General features: G+C 45.4%; 2 protein-coding genes across 4 annotated transcripts in view; one reads left to right on the forward strand and one right to left on the reverse strand.

Moving 5' to 3' along the window:
- The window catches only part of NEDD9 (neural precursor cell expressed, developmentally down-regulated 9), a 181892-nt gene that overhangs the window by 43942 nt on the left and 122293 nt on the right, over positions 1 to 15657 (forward strand). The gene's annotated exons all lie outside the window — the stretch shown is intronic.
- LOC122219567 overlaps positions 12709 to 15657 on the reverse strand; it is a 35507-nt gene continuing 32558 nt past the window's right edge. For 2 of the 3 annotated variants that reach the window (XR_006202445.1, XM_042937906.1), the window contains exons 2-3: positions 14392 to 14465; positions 12709 to 12960 (exon numbers count right to left, since the gene is read on the reverse strand). Coding sequence is in view for 2 of the 3 variants with exons in the window: in XM_042937906.1 (XP_042793840.1) it covers positions 12898 to 12960; positions 14392 to 14465 (137 nt within the window). In the remaining variant the exon portion in view is untranslated. Of the gene's footprint in view, positions 14466 to 15657 lie in introns of all 3 variants that reach the window. The other variant, XM_042937905.1, reaches the window with a different exon arrangement.

Genomic DNA, 15657 nt, shown 5'->3' on the forward strand with positions numbered 1-15657 from the left:
AGAGTGATTTCAAAGGGTGGGGCCACAGAGAGCCCCAGACTTGGGCTGTATCCAGTGGAACCATGGCATGGACAAGGCCATGTGGGGAGAGCTGCTGGGATCCAGCAGAAAGCCATGGTGGATCATGGCTCGGCAGAGAACTGGGGCGGGAGCAGAGATGGAGCCCTAGCTGAGAGATACTGAGGGGCTGTCTCACTGAGCCATGGAGTGATGTTGGCACCCCAGTGGCCTGAAAAGCAGAGCGCTAAGCTGAAGATTATTATCCTTGAAGCTTGAGGTTTGATACTGCTTGTCCTATTAGAGTTTGGGCTTACAAGGGACCTGACACCACTTTCTTCTGTCCTGTTTCTCCGTAGGAATGGCAGTGTCTATCCTATGCCTGCCCTACCACTGTATTTGCAAAGCAGGAGATTTGTCTGATTTCACAGACTCACAACTGGAGAGGAATTTGCCTTAGGATGAACTTTGAGTCTTACCTGTATCTGATTTAGATGATATCTAGATAATACTTTGGAGTTTAGACTTCTGAATTGCTGCTGGAATAAAGTTAAGATTTTGAGGCTATTGTAATCAATTGAGGTATTTTATATACAAGAGGATATAAATTTCAGGGGGACAGGGGCAGAATGCTGAAGACTGAATGTCTGCACCCTCCCCATTCATATAGTGAAAACTCATCCCCAGTGTGATGGTATTTGGAGGTGGAGCCTTTGAAAGGTTGTTAAGTCATGAGATGAAGCCCGCATGAATGGGATGAGTGCCCTTGTAAAGGAGACCCCAGAGAGATCTCTTGTCCCTTCCTTCACGCGAGGACATAGAAAGAATATGTCTATGAGCCAAAAAGAGGTTCTCACCAGATACCAAATCTACCAGTGCTTTAATCTTGGACTTTCAAACTCCAGGATTGTGACAAATAACTTTCTGTTGTTTACAAGCACACAGACTGTGGTATTTTTTGTTATAATAACCTATGTGAACTAGGACAAAAAAACTTCCTTTCACTGTCCTAAATATACCTACCTTCCCCACCATACCACTTTCTCCTCTGCCATGTTCAGGCAAACTAGAGACTTGTGAACAAATCAGTACTCACAATGATCTATTCTCTGGGTTATGCATCTCTCTCAACTCTGTGTTTCTGAGCAGAGGAATTCTCATTGTTTTGTTGTTGTTTTTGTTGTTGTTGTTGTTGTTGCTGTTTTAGCTCTTTTTATGCCAAAATCCCCATATCTCTGATATAACTTTGGTGGACTTACTCTTTCAGTTTGATTCCCATTGTTCCCCCGTGGGAATCACCAAAACGGATGCCACCACGAGCTCCAGCTTGAGCCCTAAGGAACATTTAGGAAGACAGGGTTTGGTTTGGCCCGCTCTGATTTAGTTTACTTAGTATTTTCCCCCAATATCAAGAAATATAGATAGATGTAGCTTACCCAGTGAGGTCGGTGACTTCTGTAGAAATTTTTACAGTGAGTACACAATATTCCATGTATGCAAATTGTATCATAAGCTAGCCATTCAATGGATTATGTAAAAATAGGCCCTAAAACTCAATCCCCAAAGCAGGGCTAGATTAACTAGGAGGGATTTGCTTGCTTAAGGCACCAGCAGAATTCAAAACAAATGGTTTTGATGGACTTATCCAGAATTTTGTAAGCAGGTCAAAAAAAAAAAAAGTTGTGTTTTGTGGTTCAGTATTGCTTTTGTTTGGGTTTACATACGGGAGGGGGCACCATATTACTTCAGTACTTGGAGACTTGGTCTAAGAACTAAAAGCATGTAGGAGAACAGGAGACAGGCTCGTCTTTGTCATATTCTTTGTCTTTCCTACTGCCCTTTGGTCCTGGTGTTCACAGAACACGTGTCTGAATGGGAATGGTGAGTATTTGGCTTCTCTTCTCAATAGAATGCACATGATTAAAGTGAGCAAAGGTTACTTTTGCTACCTCTAGCCCATGACTTCACGTCCTCCAGTTTATCCTAGATATCTCCCTCTTAGTCTGCCGCTCAGTCTCATGGTGTCCCCTCCTTCAGGTCAGAGCCTTCAGCTGTCTGGGATCCTGTCAAAACATCTTGCAGGTCCATTAGTCATATTAAAACTCAGCACCAGTTCTTTATAAGTTAAAGGTCATCTCCCTCCCAGGATAACGTGATACCAGTATGGGTCAAAGTCTTAGCTGAAAAAGGAGTGTCTAACTGAAGAATTGTAGTTATAAACCGGCAGAGTAGATAACTGGGTAGGACAGGCTATCTCTCGGTGCTTCCAAGCCCCCATTATATGGACCTACCTGCACTGTCCAGTATAGTAATCATTAACTGCATAGGACAATTACAATTTCATTAGTTAAAATTAAATAACATTTAAAATTCAATTCCTCACCCACATTGGCCACCTTTCAAGAGCTCAAGAACCACACGTGTCTCGTGGTGACCATGCTGGACAGCACCAATGTTAAACATTTCTCTTATCCCAAAAGTTCCACTGGATAGTGCAAGTTTAGACAATTACTTTCTTGGCCTATGCAGAGGTGGTCTACTCCCGCCCTAATGCAGGATTTCTCAACCTTAGCACTACTGCCATTGTAGATTGGGTCCTTTTTTGTTGTGGGTGGCCATCCCTTACATTGTAGGGTATTTAGAAACACCTCTGGCCTCCATCCCCTACATGCTAGTAGCACCCTTCTCCCGCTTGTGACCATCAAAAATAATCCAGACATGGCCAAATGTCCCCTCCTAGGGGACAAAACTGCTCTCTGTTGAGAATGACTGCACTAAAGTTGGCTGATGCTTTGGGGAGCGGGAGACATCTGTAAGCACTCTTGTGAGCAAGAAGGAAAGTTGTGAGCAGGAAGTTGTGAGCTTTTAGAGGGTGGGGACTCTGCAGGGGGCAGGCTGTGCACATTTCAAGTGCTCTTGAAACATTACAGATGAGGAGAATGTCAGAGTGACGTTTATAGCCAAGAAAGATATTCTTCCCCTGGTCTTGGAAATTCCCTTGATGCTAAATTGTCATGTGTTTCAAAGCTCTAAAGAACTGCAGGGAAGGCTGTAAATCCAAAGGAAGGCAGAGAAAAGGCCCAAGAGACAGATTGTGGGTGAGTTAACTTATTCCAGCAAAGGTGAATGGGGTTGCCCCCGGCTTCACTCTGAGATTTTCAGCCTGGTGTGCTAAGCCCCCTGTTCCCAAAGTGGCCATTCATGCACTAAATGGCCATTACTGCCTCATCAGCAGCTTGTCAGCTGTAAATTCTAATCCCAGGCCGGGTCTCTCTTCCCAAGACCAAAGTCATAAAGATGTTTGCCCTCACGCAGATCTCTGACATGCACTAGGCCGCCTGTATGTGTTTGTCTTTGGGCCCTCTTGAGAGCTTAGCACTTCTCTCTGACCCATGCTTTACGTGGTACACGTTGCTCCTGACCACGATGGCATGCTTGTGCCTCGCCATGGAATTCTGAAGCAAGACACTAAGGGTGGAATCCAAAGACTGGAGGACTTAGAAGTCTCAAGCAAGCAAATGTTTTTCATTATTTAAGATACTAAGAAAGCCAAATTCTGAAATATTTATGGCCACAGCCTCCTTTGTGAGTTGTCAATGACCTCTTTCCTTTTAAGAGGCATCTTCTGGAGAGGGAGTCCTCGGCCTTCTCCCCCTGGGGCCACTAACTCACAGCAAAGCTGAATCCACCGTTCCATGGGAAGACCGGTGGAAAGTTTGTTTGCTACACACTTCTAGCTGAAATGAATGGAACCAAGCTCAGGAGAAGTCCAAGTTTATCACAGAAGGCAAAGCAGAGACAAAGGACCACTATGTCAGCTGCCTACTTGTGGCTTTAATGTTGCTCCAATTATTTTTCTGTTTTGAGGGACAATGTCAACCATCTCATAAATAAATGAAGACAATTATTCAACAGTTCTGTCAACATGGAAAGAAAAAAAAACACCCCATAGAATACTTTTTATACTTTATCTTGGGGTGAGGATGAGTTGCACAGTGTCTTCTTGGGTGACCTATGCTCTTTGCTTTTATCCAGGGGCTATCAAAATTAACCTGCTCCATCTGGAACTTCTGCCCAATGGCCTGACACCATGGAAGTTTGTCCAGTGTGACTTGAGCCCTCTTCCATGTCTAAGAATTCTTTATATAGAAGAATTAAAAGCTGGGGCGCCTGGGTTGGTTATGCATCTGACTTTGGCTCAGGTCATGATCTCACGGTTTGTGGGTTCAAGCCCCACATCGGGCTCTGTGCTGACAGCTCAGAGCCTGGGACCTGCTTCAGATTCTGTGTCTCCCTCTCTCTCTATGCCCCTCCCCTGCTCATGCTTTGTCTCTCTCTCTCTGTGTCTCAAAAATAAATAAATGTTAAAAAAATTTTTTTACAGAAGAATTAAAAGCCATTCTGTTAGTTGGTGTTTCCCAGTGGGGATAATTTCAACACTTTGAGTGGGCTGACTGTTCATCGCGACAGTGATCTCAAGGGTTATAACAGGACATATTAGCATTCCCAGATTCTGGGCACAAAATTCTAGGGGTGACTGCCTTCAGTCACTGTCACAACCAGGTGCCTCCTAACACACTCATTTCCCAGCACCAGTTAGGGGGTATCTCTACCACCACTGAGTGCATTGCAAGAAGTTGGGACCCAGAGATACTAAGTGACACTAAGTGACTTGCTGCAGGTTACACAGCTAGCCAGTGGCCTAGATTGGTTGTGACCACACCACACCAGGACAGTGTCCATCTGTGTCTGTTGTCCTAGCACACTTATCAACAGTAATCCCTCTCACTCTCAAAAAAGTCTCCGTTTGGATAATAAATGATGTGGTCAGCCTACCTAAAACTCAAGTCTCCTAACCATCAATTTATTACTTTTCTGCTACACAACCTTCCTCTTTCTCTCTTTTTTGTGGCTCTCACACACCTTTCCTCCTATCTGAGTCCGTTTCTTGTGTTCTTGCAATCTAGTGATCCTCAAAGTTTGGGTGGGTATAAATCACAGTGTCAAGTCCAGACTGCCTGAACTCTGGGGCCTTTCGTTCCTGAGTGGACAAGGAAGCAAATCACCCCAAGAATAGGATCAACCAGGCCCAGGCGAGCCCACAGTCTTGATATTGACCAAGCCATGGACAGCTACCCACATGCTCCCACATTCTCAATGACAAAGGCTGGAGGGGGACAGGAGCAGGGAAGCTGGTGAATTTTTTTTGACTTTTGCTTTAAATGAATCCACACTGGATTGAAAAGAAATACACTGTAAAACACCACCCATTAGGCTGTGCACGTGCAGCACGTTCAGATAACTCAAATATGGCATCCGTATTCTTTGATAACACTTTGAAATACAGTGAACAATAAAAGTTAGGAAGAATCGAGAAAGTGTTTCTCGTAACAAAATCAATCCCTTTTCCTCGTCTGCCCCACGGGGCCAAAAGTACCAGCGTCTTTAATTGGTATATCGGGACCACCCTCAGGAATTTCTTATGTGCTGGAAGCACACAATGCAATTTTGGTGGGGCCCTGCAGCAAGCTGTGATCATGAGCTGAGGGCAGCCTCGTTCTGCAGCTGTGCTTGGTTTACTATATTGCTTTTAACTTGCACGGGAGCTAAAAATACTTGTGCAAAAAAAAAAGGTCTTCTGATAACAAAGCTCGGTGGACTTGGGCAAAGCTAGATATGATGAAAATTTCTCCATGCAGAGGTGGGCCGTAAAAATGGCTTCTTTTTAACGTAAGGAACTTGGCTGTACTCTTTAATGAAGAGGCTGTTGTACTGACAAGTCTTTGTAATGAGTACTTTTCCTGACAGCCTTGGAAATACCTCTTCACGGACTTCATTCACTCCACAGTGAACAACGCAGTCTCCCGTGCTAGCAAACCTCGGTCTGACTCCATTGTATCCCTAAGAAGGCTGTGTGATCTCAGGCACGTGACTTAACCTTCCTTGGCCTCAGCTTCCCCAATTGTGAAATAAGGATACCGGCCTCCACCTTACAGATACTAATTGTGTTGGTGTGAAAGGTGGAAGACGATAATGCATATAAAGTACTTATCATAGTGCCAGGCTCATATTAGCGGCCGTTATGGTTATCTACTCCGAGCCTTTTGAGCTCAGTCGCGGGCCAAGTGCTGCACAAGGCTGTGGGACCTCAAAAGTTAATAAGATAAAGATTCGGAATCAAGGTCTTTCTAACTTAAGGGTAGTAAATATACACACAAATACTTACATTGGGACGTTAAGTGGCACGTAAGGAGAGGCTATTTGCATCTGTGGTGAATTCTCGAAGGTGGATAAAAATTCTCCAGGCAGAGAGGGTAAGAAGGCATTCCAAGATGGCTCAAGTAACCATGTACCTAGATGAGGAGAAAAAGAGGATAACTTTTTGTGAAGTATAGTCAATATACAGTGTTACATTAGTTTCAGGGACACAATACAGTGATTCAACAGTTCTACCCATTTCTTAGTGCTCGACATGGTAAGGGTGCTCTGAATCCCCTTCATCTGTTTTACCCATCCTCCCGCCCACCTCCCCTCTGGCAACCACCAGGCTGTTCTCTGTATTTAAGAGCCTGGTTTTTGTTTGTCTCTTTTTTCTTTGGTTGTTTGCCTTGTTTCTTAAATTCCACATATGAGAGAAATCATACGGTATTTGTCTTTTTCCTGACTGGCTTATTTTGCTTAGCATTATACTCTCTAGCTCCATCCAGGTCATTGCAAATGGCAAGATTTCTTTTCTTTTCTTTCTTTCTTTTTTTTTTGGGGGGGGGGGCTGAATAATATTCCATTGTACGTATGTATGGAATATGTCTTCCAAGATGGATTCCACATCTTCTTTATCCATTCATCTATCAATGAATTAGTGCTTTCATTCTCTTTAAGTAAATACCCAAGACTGGAATTACTGGATGCTATGGTAGTTCTATTTTTAGTTTTTCGAGGAAACCCCATACTCTTTTCCGCAGCGGCTGCACCAGTTTGCACGAGGCTTCCTTTTGCTCCGCAGCCTCAACAACACCTGTTGTTTTGTGTGTTGTTGAGTGTAGCCATTCTGACAGGTGTGAGGTGATATCTCATTGTGACTTGAATTTGCATTTCCCTGGCGATGAGTGACGTTGAGCATCTTTGCATGTGTCCGTTGGCCACGTGTATGTCTTCTTCAGAAAAACATCTGTTCAGGTCCATTCCCCATGTTTCGGGGTTGTGGAGCTGTAAAGGTCCTTTATATATTTTGGATGATAACCCCTTATCAGATATATCATCTGCAAATATCGTTCATTCTGTAGATTGCTTGATGGTTTCTTTCACTGTGCAAAAGCTGTTTATTTGGATGTAGCCCCAATAGTTGACTTTTGCTTTCATTTCTCTTGCCAAGGAGACATATCTAGAAAAAAATGTTTCTATGGCTAATGTCAAAGAAATTACTGCCTCTGTTTTCTTCTAGGAATTTTACGATGTCAGGTCTCACCTTTAGGTCTTTAATCCATGTGCAGTTTATGTTCGTGTATGGTGCAAGAAAGTGGTCCAATTTCATTCTTTTGCACGTCACCGTCCAGTTTTCCCAGCACCGTTTGTTAAAGAGACTGTCTTTTTTCCACTGGTAAACTTTTGTTTTAGTTTCAGCCTGATTTTCACAGCGTGGATTATGACTAATTTAAAAAGGTAGGACAAAGCCTGTTGTTTGTAAGTTTTGCTCCCCTGTCTCCCAGCAAACATGATGAGCTGGAGACGTTGTGGCACCGAGAAGATCGTTAGGTCAAAAGAGCACATCCCCCTGAGGTCCGAGCCATTCAGTCTTCTCTCATCTGGGTCTCAGCCCAGATCTGCCCGGAACATTGCTTGGTGGCAGAGTAGTCCGTGATGGGCCAGCTCTCCAAAGTGCTTTCCAAATGCCCTCTGACCACAGAAATTTTTTTTGTGTGTCAAACGTTCCAGTGTAAACCTCAGAAACCAACATATACAACGGGCTCCTTTGGGCATGTCCGTAGTGTTGTCTCCTACCCCACCACCTGATCAGAGGCACGTGATCATTGACACCTTACTGAACCCGTGGCCTTGGCAGAGAGAATCATAGAACTGGGAAGGATAAGTGAGCTTGCCCACAGCGCACTCAAATGTTTCAGCTGGAGAGGTCCTGGGTTTCAGGAGACGTAGAGATGCTGTTTTCGGTTGAATGAAAGTGACCGTTTCAGAGATCTCCCCAGGAAAAACTGGCCAGGCAGTGGGACCATGAAGGTAAGGAGCAGGCAAAGGGGTGCTACCAAAGGAAGTCACAGAGAGGCTGGCTTGGTAACCCCCAGGGGGGCCTGGGTTCAGTGTCCTGGAGGGGTTCACCGGAGCTGCCGTATTTATACCCCTGAATCTCTCAGCCATTGGGTCAGCACTGCTCCCAGGGAACATCCTGCCTGCTGTCCGCGCACACAGGCCAATGGATTCCTACAGGCTTAGCACAGCCCGCCCACGAAGAGACACTGGCTCTGGTCTTAGAAAATAAAAGCACACAGGCAGAGCTCAGTGCAAAATGGAAATGTAGGCACCCAGTTTTTTTTTAAAGCAAGAAAAAGATGCCATTAGAGGTACTGAAATAAAAGCGTTTCCCTTTCATCCACAGTCTCTCTTTTCACTTGTCACAGCTTGTTTTTTTTTTTTTTTTTAATTTGCTATTTCATGCCGCTCTAAGAAGAGGGACATTTAAATTTTAAATTATTAGCGTGAATTTTACCTTTCATCTCTACATTGTGTGATGCCGGTTGTAAATGCAAATACGAGAGCGTTTAACTCATATGCTCATCGCCAAAATTACCCAATTTGCATATTTTGTTCTCACCATCAGGGTGGAAAAGCTGCGCAAAACTAACTCAGCTGCTTTTATGTCATTTCTTGATCACGCCCATTATACTAACAGTCGCCACCTTTGGCTTAGAAGGTAAAGAAGGATAGGAAGGAAAGGAGCTCAGGGTTAGCTAGTAAAGGGACGTAACGTCAGTACGAATGGACGAAGGGTATTTTGGTCATTGGTATGTCTTAGCATGTCATTCCTTTCTTTCTGTGTTTGAAGCAAGTTTTGGTTCGGAAGGAAAGTGTGGCCTCTGGGGGCGGCCAGTGTCCCGCCCTCTCCCAGCTTAACCAGTGGAAGACCACCAGTGGTGTTCCTTTTGAATCGCCAGGAACTGCCACACATGTGGGTCCCCTGGAATCCCGGTTCCCGGCAAACTCGCTACAAGCACGGAGTCATGAGAAAAGGCAGACACTCATATTGTATGCATCTCTCGTGTTCTTGTGCGTGCTCTGTTGTCCCATCAGAGTTCACTTACAACATACAAGTTCAAAGAAAAACACTATTAAGAATTTTAATATGGTGGCAACAGAGCCTTTAAACCCAGCCTGGGGTCCTTCTGAGAAGGGTCACACATACCATGACGGTGACCCGGCAAGCAGGAAGACAGCATGTACGAAAATGCTAAAGAGACCCCAGGGCACATGGGTGGAGCCCAGAGAAAGAAAACTAGGAGGCTGGGCCTGCACCCAGGGGAGTTAGTGCAGGAGGAGTCCAGAACAACCAAAGAGACTGATTCTCAGAGGTTACAGCCCTAGAGCACAAGGCATGTCAGGAAAGAGGAGACAAGAAGAGACAGGGGATCAAGTGGAGGGAACAAAGTTGGAGCTCTGGTTAGCCAAGACCCAAGTCACTAAACTGGAGGCACTGGGAGAAGTCCATGAAACAAAGCCAAGGATCACACAGAGGGGCAAGATACCAGCAAAGGTTATCATAAACCAGTGGCCATTTGGATCTGATCGCATCCCAGAATGCTGAGCGCCCCAGTGGCATCCCTGTAAGTGTGGAAGGTACTTGTCATGGGCCGGCGAGGGGCAACCTCCCTCCCAGATCCTTCCCACCGCTCCAACCTCCTGGTAGAAAATGAGACAATCACTCTCCCGCTCCTGCAGAGAGCAATCCCTTCCCCTTCTCCAAAGCTCTAGGAATGCTTGTCCCCATGGCTTCATTGTGGAAACGAGCTGGAAACTGGCCCCGTGGAACGTGTGACATGGAACGCGGTCATGGTGACCCGTCAGTTCGCAGGCCACTGGGTCCCGTGGTGCATCCATAAGACTTTGCAATAACAGCAGCTGGAGACTGTCACTTGGGCGGTGTGTAAGCCACCTGCAGGCCTCCTTCTGTCATTCATGACTCAGTCATCTGTGTTAACTCACAGCAGGGTTTCTAAACGTTGGCAATATTCACATTTTGAGCCAGATAATCCCCTGTGTGAGCAACTGTCCTATGCACCATTAGACGGTTAGCAGCACACCTGACCTCTGCCCAGTGGATACCAGTAGTGTCTCCCAGTTGTGACAATCAAAAATGTCTCCAGACGTTGCCCCGTGTCCCCTAGGGCGCATAATCGCCCTTAGTGAGTCAGTGACTTAGAGTATGTGGCCCCTGCTGAGGAACACACCTACAAAGACATCACTTTCACTATGTGCTCTTAGCTGACTTACTCCACCCTTTTTTTATAATGCTTATTTATTTTTGAAAGAGAGAGAGAGTGTGTGTGAGCAGGGGAGGGGCGGGGAAGGAGATACAGAATCTGAAGCAGGCTCCCGGCTCTATCAGCACAGAGCCCAAGGTGGGGCTCGAACCGACAAACCGTGAGATCATGGTCTGAGCCACTTAACCGACGGAGCCACCCGGGTGCTCCTGACTTATCCCACTTGTCTGTTAACTTGCATCTTTTTTTCTGAAAGCGTCTCTTTAGGGTCTCATCTTCCTGAGAGCACAATATCCCCCCCCTCTCTTGGTTATGCTAATAGGGCCTTAGCTGGCAGTAAAGCCACTTAATGGATAAGTCTTCTTGTTCTTGTCCATCCAGAAGGAGTTACATGAGCCATTGCAAACTGCTGCAAAACATGCATCTCAAGGTCTGCAAAGATTACTGGAAGCTCACCATCCCTTTTTTTCCTCTCTCTTAGGGCATGGTGTACGAATACCTGGCAAGACCTCAGTGTTTGCTAGCCTTGTCATATGTCTTATCTCATTTAATCCTCAAGGAAAAAGTATAGATAACTCCTATAAAATGCCATATCCAGTTTTACAGATGGGAAAATGAGGCTGGCAGTTACGAAGTAACTTGCCCAACATCACCCCAGTCACCCCAGTAGTAAATGGATTTGAACTCCAGTTTTTTTGGCTGCTAATCTAAGACCTTCTCACTTCTACCAATGCTTTTCAACTTTACTGCACATAGGAATCACCGGGAATGGGCAGGGGAGGGGTGTGGAGGTCGTGAACAATGCAGATTCCCAGGCCTTCTTCCACAGAGACTCAGAAGATAGTTTTAGGACAGGTCCCAAGAATCAGGATTTTAATGTTTATTTATTTATTTGAGAGACAGAGAGAGAAAGAGAGCTTGCATGAGCAGGGGAGGGGGAGAGAGAATCCCAAGGAGACTCCACGCTGTCAGCCCAGAACCCATCATGAGGCTCCAACTCATGAACCATGAGGTATGACCTGAGTTGAGATCAAGAGTGGGCCGCTGAGCCAACTGAGCCAGCCAGGTACCCCTCCCCGCCAAGAACCAGGACTTTAAACAAGTGCTCCCAGTGATTCTAATGCAGATGGTCTAAATCCATGGCCTTCCCTGGAATCAGTGCCTACCCTGGTTAGATCATGAAAAGTCTGGATCAGCTCGGAAGTTGGATGTCTGCATACTTTAGCTTTTCAAATAGTCTGGAAAACAAGGGTTACAAGACATCTCAGTATGATGTGTTTCCAGGAAAAAAAATGTTAGCAAACCATGAGAAGAAGAATATTTGGAGGGCTCAGTTCCCATTAGAATTCAGCAAATGCTCCAGAGGATCTCCCAAGGTTCAGATCTAGTTTAAGGGGGAAAAAAAACGGCGAGGCAGGTTAGACTTGCAGACTTGAGTTTCTGACATGAGATCACGAGCCAAATCAAGAGTCGGACACTTAACCGACTGAGCCTCCCAGGAGCCCCACAGTTTGAGGTTTCTATACCTTAGTGTGAGTTTTGAGTCACAGTTTTCTATCTGCCTCAGACACAGTAACATTTTAGGCCTATTCTCCATTGCTGAGTATTGAGGAAGAGTAGACTTTATCACAGGGAAGGAATTTCCAGTCTCATTCTTATAATATTTCACAGGATAGTGGGGAAGGAAGGGAGGTGGTCATTGTCAGGACAAGGATAGATCTCACGGTACCAGAAGCAGAAATGCCGTTATGCTCCCAAGTTCCCATGTGGAGAGGGGCTGTGTGAGTGACTCAGTGCGTGTGCGTGTGTGTGTGTTTGTGTATGAAGGACTTTTGGGTCTAAACTTGGGTCAGGCATTCATCCCAGGTCCAGGCAGCTGAGAACAGTAATGCGCAACCGTGTTGCCCAAACGGAAATCTGGAACCGACCTCTCTGAGTGAACAGGACAACCAAGGGTGTCTATTTGAGCTGGGGAGATGTTTCAAATGGTGTGTGTGACAACCCCAAAACAAAATGGCTTATCATCACTACTTTATTTAAAAAAAATTTTTTTATATTCACTTATTTTAGAGAGAGAGAGAGACAAACTGTGAGTGGGGAGGGGCGGAGAGAGAGGGAGACACAGAATCCGAAGCAGGCTCCAGGCTCTGAGCTGTCAGCACAGAGCCCGACACGGGGCTCAAACCCACAAACTTCGAGACCGTGACCTGAGCCGAAGTCAGACACTCAAGCGACTGAGCCACCCAGGTGCCCCAACCACCGTTACTTTAATAACAAAAAATATCATAAAAATAGAGCAGAAACCAAATAAATTCTCTGTGCCCAATAAACCTCTCATTGAAATCACCTCCCTGGTTTCTGAGGTTGTCCCATCGCTGTGTCAGAAATAAAATGGGGTGAGCTGGGCAAATTTTCACCTCTGCCTCAGGTTCTCTTCAGCAGGTAGTTTCCTAAAAACTGGCGTATCAAAGAAGATCTGTAGAGTAAAGCAAACAGAAAAAGTTTTTTACATTTTTTAAAACAAAAGTGTCTCTTTCATGAGTATCGGGAAAAAAAAAAAGAACCCAACAGATTTCAGGGCTCGCCTATAGGGCATATTTCAAAGTGATGTGTAATGTCACTTTAGGAAAGTGAGCTGTTTCTTTTTTCAACCTAAAGATAAAATGACCAGGGAGAAGGCAGCCAAGACTCTGAGTAATCTTATTGAGGGTTCCATTTTCTGAGTATGAACTTATGCTAGCAACGGCCCCTTAGTAACATGAAAACAAGCCAAGCTAGGCAGTCCCGCATTTATGAGACATAACCTCCAAGGCAGCAAAGTCTGAAGGCTAATTCTGGTTACATAACGTTCGTGAGTCACCGATGCCATCAGATATTACAGACAACTAGACAGTCACCCGCCCTCTCCCTGCATTTTCAGAGCACGTAGGCTCCCATGGACCTCATTCATCCAACACTTGCCTTTCGCTCTCCCTTCTTGCCTTATTTCCTATTTTGTTCCTTTTCTTTTCTTCTCCATTCTGTGCTATATTAGTCAGGGTCCTCCACAGACACAGCAGTAGTAGCATGGATATATAGCTATAGATATTATGATTTAGTGTAAGGAAGTGGCTCATATAAATATGAAGAGGAACAAATCCAAAGGTCTGCAGTCCGTTCAAACGTCAGCTGTATATATAACTGCTTATGGGTTTTCTCCCCACATGACCTTCCCCACATGACCCTGGAACCTAACATGTCGTGTTAAGTTCATCATTTGCTCCCCGACTTAATTCTGAATTTTCTTTCTCAGGATGATGCTATCATCCACCCAATCTCCTCCACTTCTATCTGGGAGACAATTATTACAAACGTTCCCTCCAACCTCACCTTCGAATTCCAATCGGATATTACACTTTATCCCCCGACTGCCTAAATAGCTACTTGCTCGTCATTGTTTCTGTCTTGAGCTTAATGGGGACCCTCTGGTTTTGCATCTGGATTTTAGCAAAGCTCTGTGATGGATTTCTCGCCACCTCCACACCAGCTGCCTTTCCAATTCATCCACTGGATTCAGTGTGATTTTTATGACAAAGAAATGTGATCGCATTACTTCCCAGTTAAAAGCTTTCAAAGTCTTCCCCTTTGCCTTGAGGATAAAGTGGCAAGAAAATTTCAGTGGTCCAGCAGCAAGAGTTAAGACAGTGGGAGCTGGCATGGCAGGTTGGGGAGCGGGGGGCAGTGAGAAGGAGACCTTAAGGAGATAGAAAGGGCAAGACCCCATTGCTGAGGCGATGCGGGCAGTGACCATAAAGAAAGCACTGACGAAAACCTCTCTGCTTCTGACTTGGATGACTGAATAAATCACGGTCCCGTTCTCCGAGACTGGGGACAGACACTGTTCTCTCTTCGTGGCCAGTTGCGTTACCTGGGTGGGGCGCCAACGTCTGGGGAACCAAGCCTTCAGGAAACCTGAAAGTTTGGGTGGAGATGAGTCAGAGCCTAGTAAAGAAAAAGAAATAAAAATTAATACCAGATGGGGAAAGAAGGCAGTTGAAAGTCCCTGTAAACAGCATCCAAGAACTCCACAGGAGTGGAAGGTGCAGCAATGTCCTCTCTTCTGCTAAGAGATTCCTGAAAATTTGCTGGCAGAGACCAGGAAAAGAATCAGGGCCGTGAGCTCAGCAAGACATTACCTAAGCGCAGAAGGGTTTAAAGGACCTCATAACTCCGACTTCCACCCTCGTTTATTTCACGATCATTGCCATGCCCTCTTTCTTGGTCAGGGTTTTGGCCTCAGTTTGGAGTATCTTGATGTTTGTAAAAAATCTTAAAACACATGTTACTTCATTGCTATGCCCCAGGGTGCACGTGTGGATGTGCCCTTGGATGAACCCACAGCCCTGTTCGTCCCACTGTTTACTGAGTCTTACCCATTTGCAACAAAGGGAAGGCTTGTTTCGTAGATCTCGAGAACACACCTGGGAATTTCCAACTCACTTAAAAGCCAGTCCCTTGCAGGGATCATTCTGAAAGAACCGAGGTCACTTGAAAGGCTATACCCCAACATTTAAATGGCTGCAACTGGGCCAAACCACCCAGTTTGAATGTTTAGCCAAATGCCAGTGTGTCCGATGCATTGGGGTATTAAATCGCCGACAAATTCCTCTTCGGCATGGCCTGACGAGATCACGGGTATTTATTTACCGTTTTGACACAAATGGAAAAAATATATACCGTAACTAAAAAGAAGTTTCTTAGGTAACCTGGTTAGAATCCTGAATGAGGCCCAAGGGCAAGCTGAGGCACACAATCTTTCTGCCAAAGCACAGCAAAGAATCTGACTTTTTGCTCTGCAAGCAGGTAGCTGATGGACTGTTTTATGAAGGGTTTTAATTAACTCTTTCTGTCTTAGTTGCCTACCCAAATAAACTATGTGAATCCCAATACGGTAGAAGGCCTCCATCAGCTGGCAAGCAACATCTCAGAAAGGGTCCACAGCCCAGGGACATAAAACTCCCAAGGAAGACAACTTAGTAAGTGCGTAGTTTCCAGAGGCCTCTATTTCAGGTGCTGTCAGCAGCCAGACAGTGGAAGGCCAGTGTGCTCCACTGAGTGCATCGTCCCAGTTCCAGAATCGCGTTTACGCGGAAATGTAAGGGGCACCCGGCTGGTTTTAGCCCCTGCTCTGTTC

This window comes from Panthera leo, chromosome B2, assembly GCF_018350215.1.
Source record: "Panthera leo isolate Ple1 chromosome B2, P.leo_Ple1_pat1.1, whole genome shotgun sequence".
NCBI classification, from domain to species: domain Eukaryota; kingdom Metazoa; phylum Chordata; class Mammalia; order Carnivora; family Felidae; genus Panthera; species Panthera leo.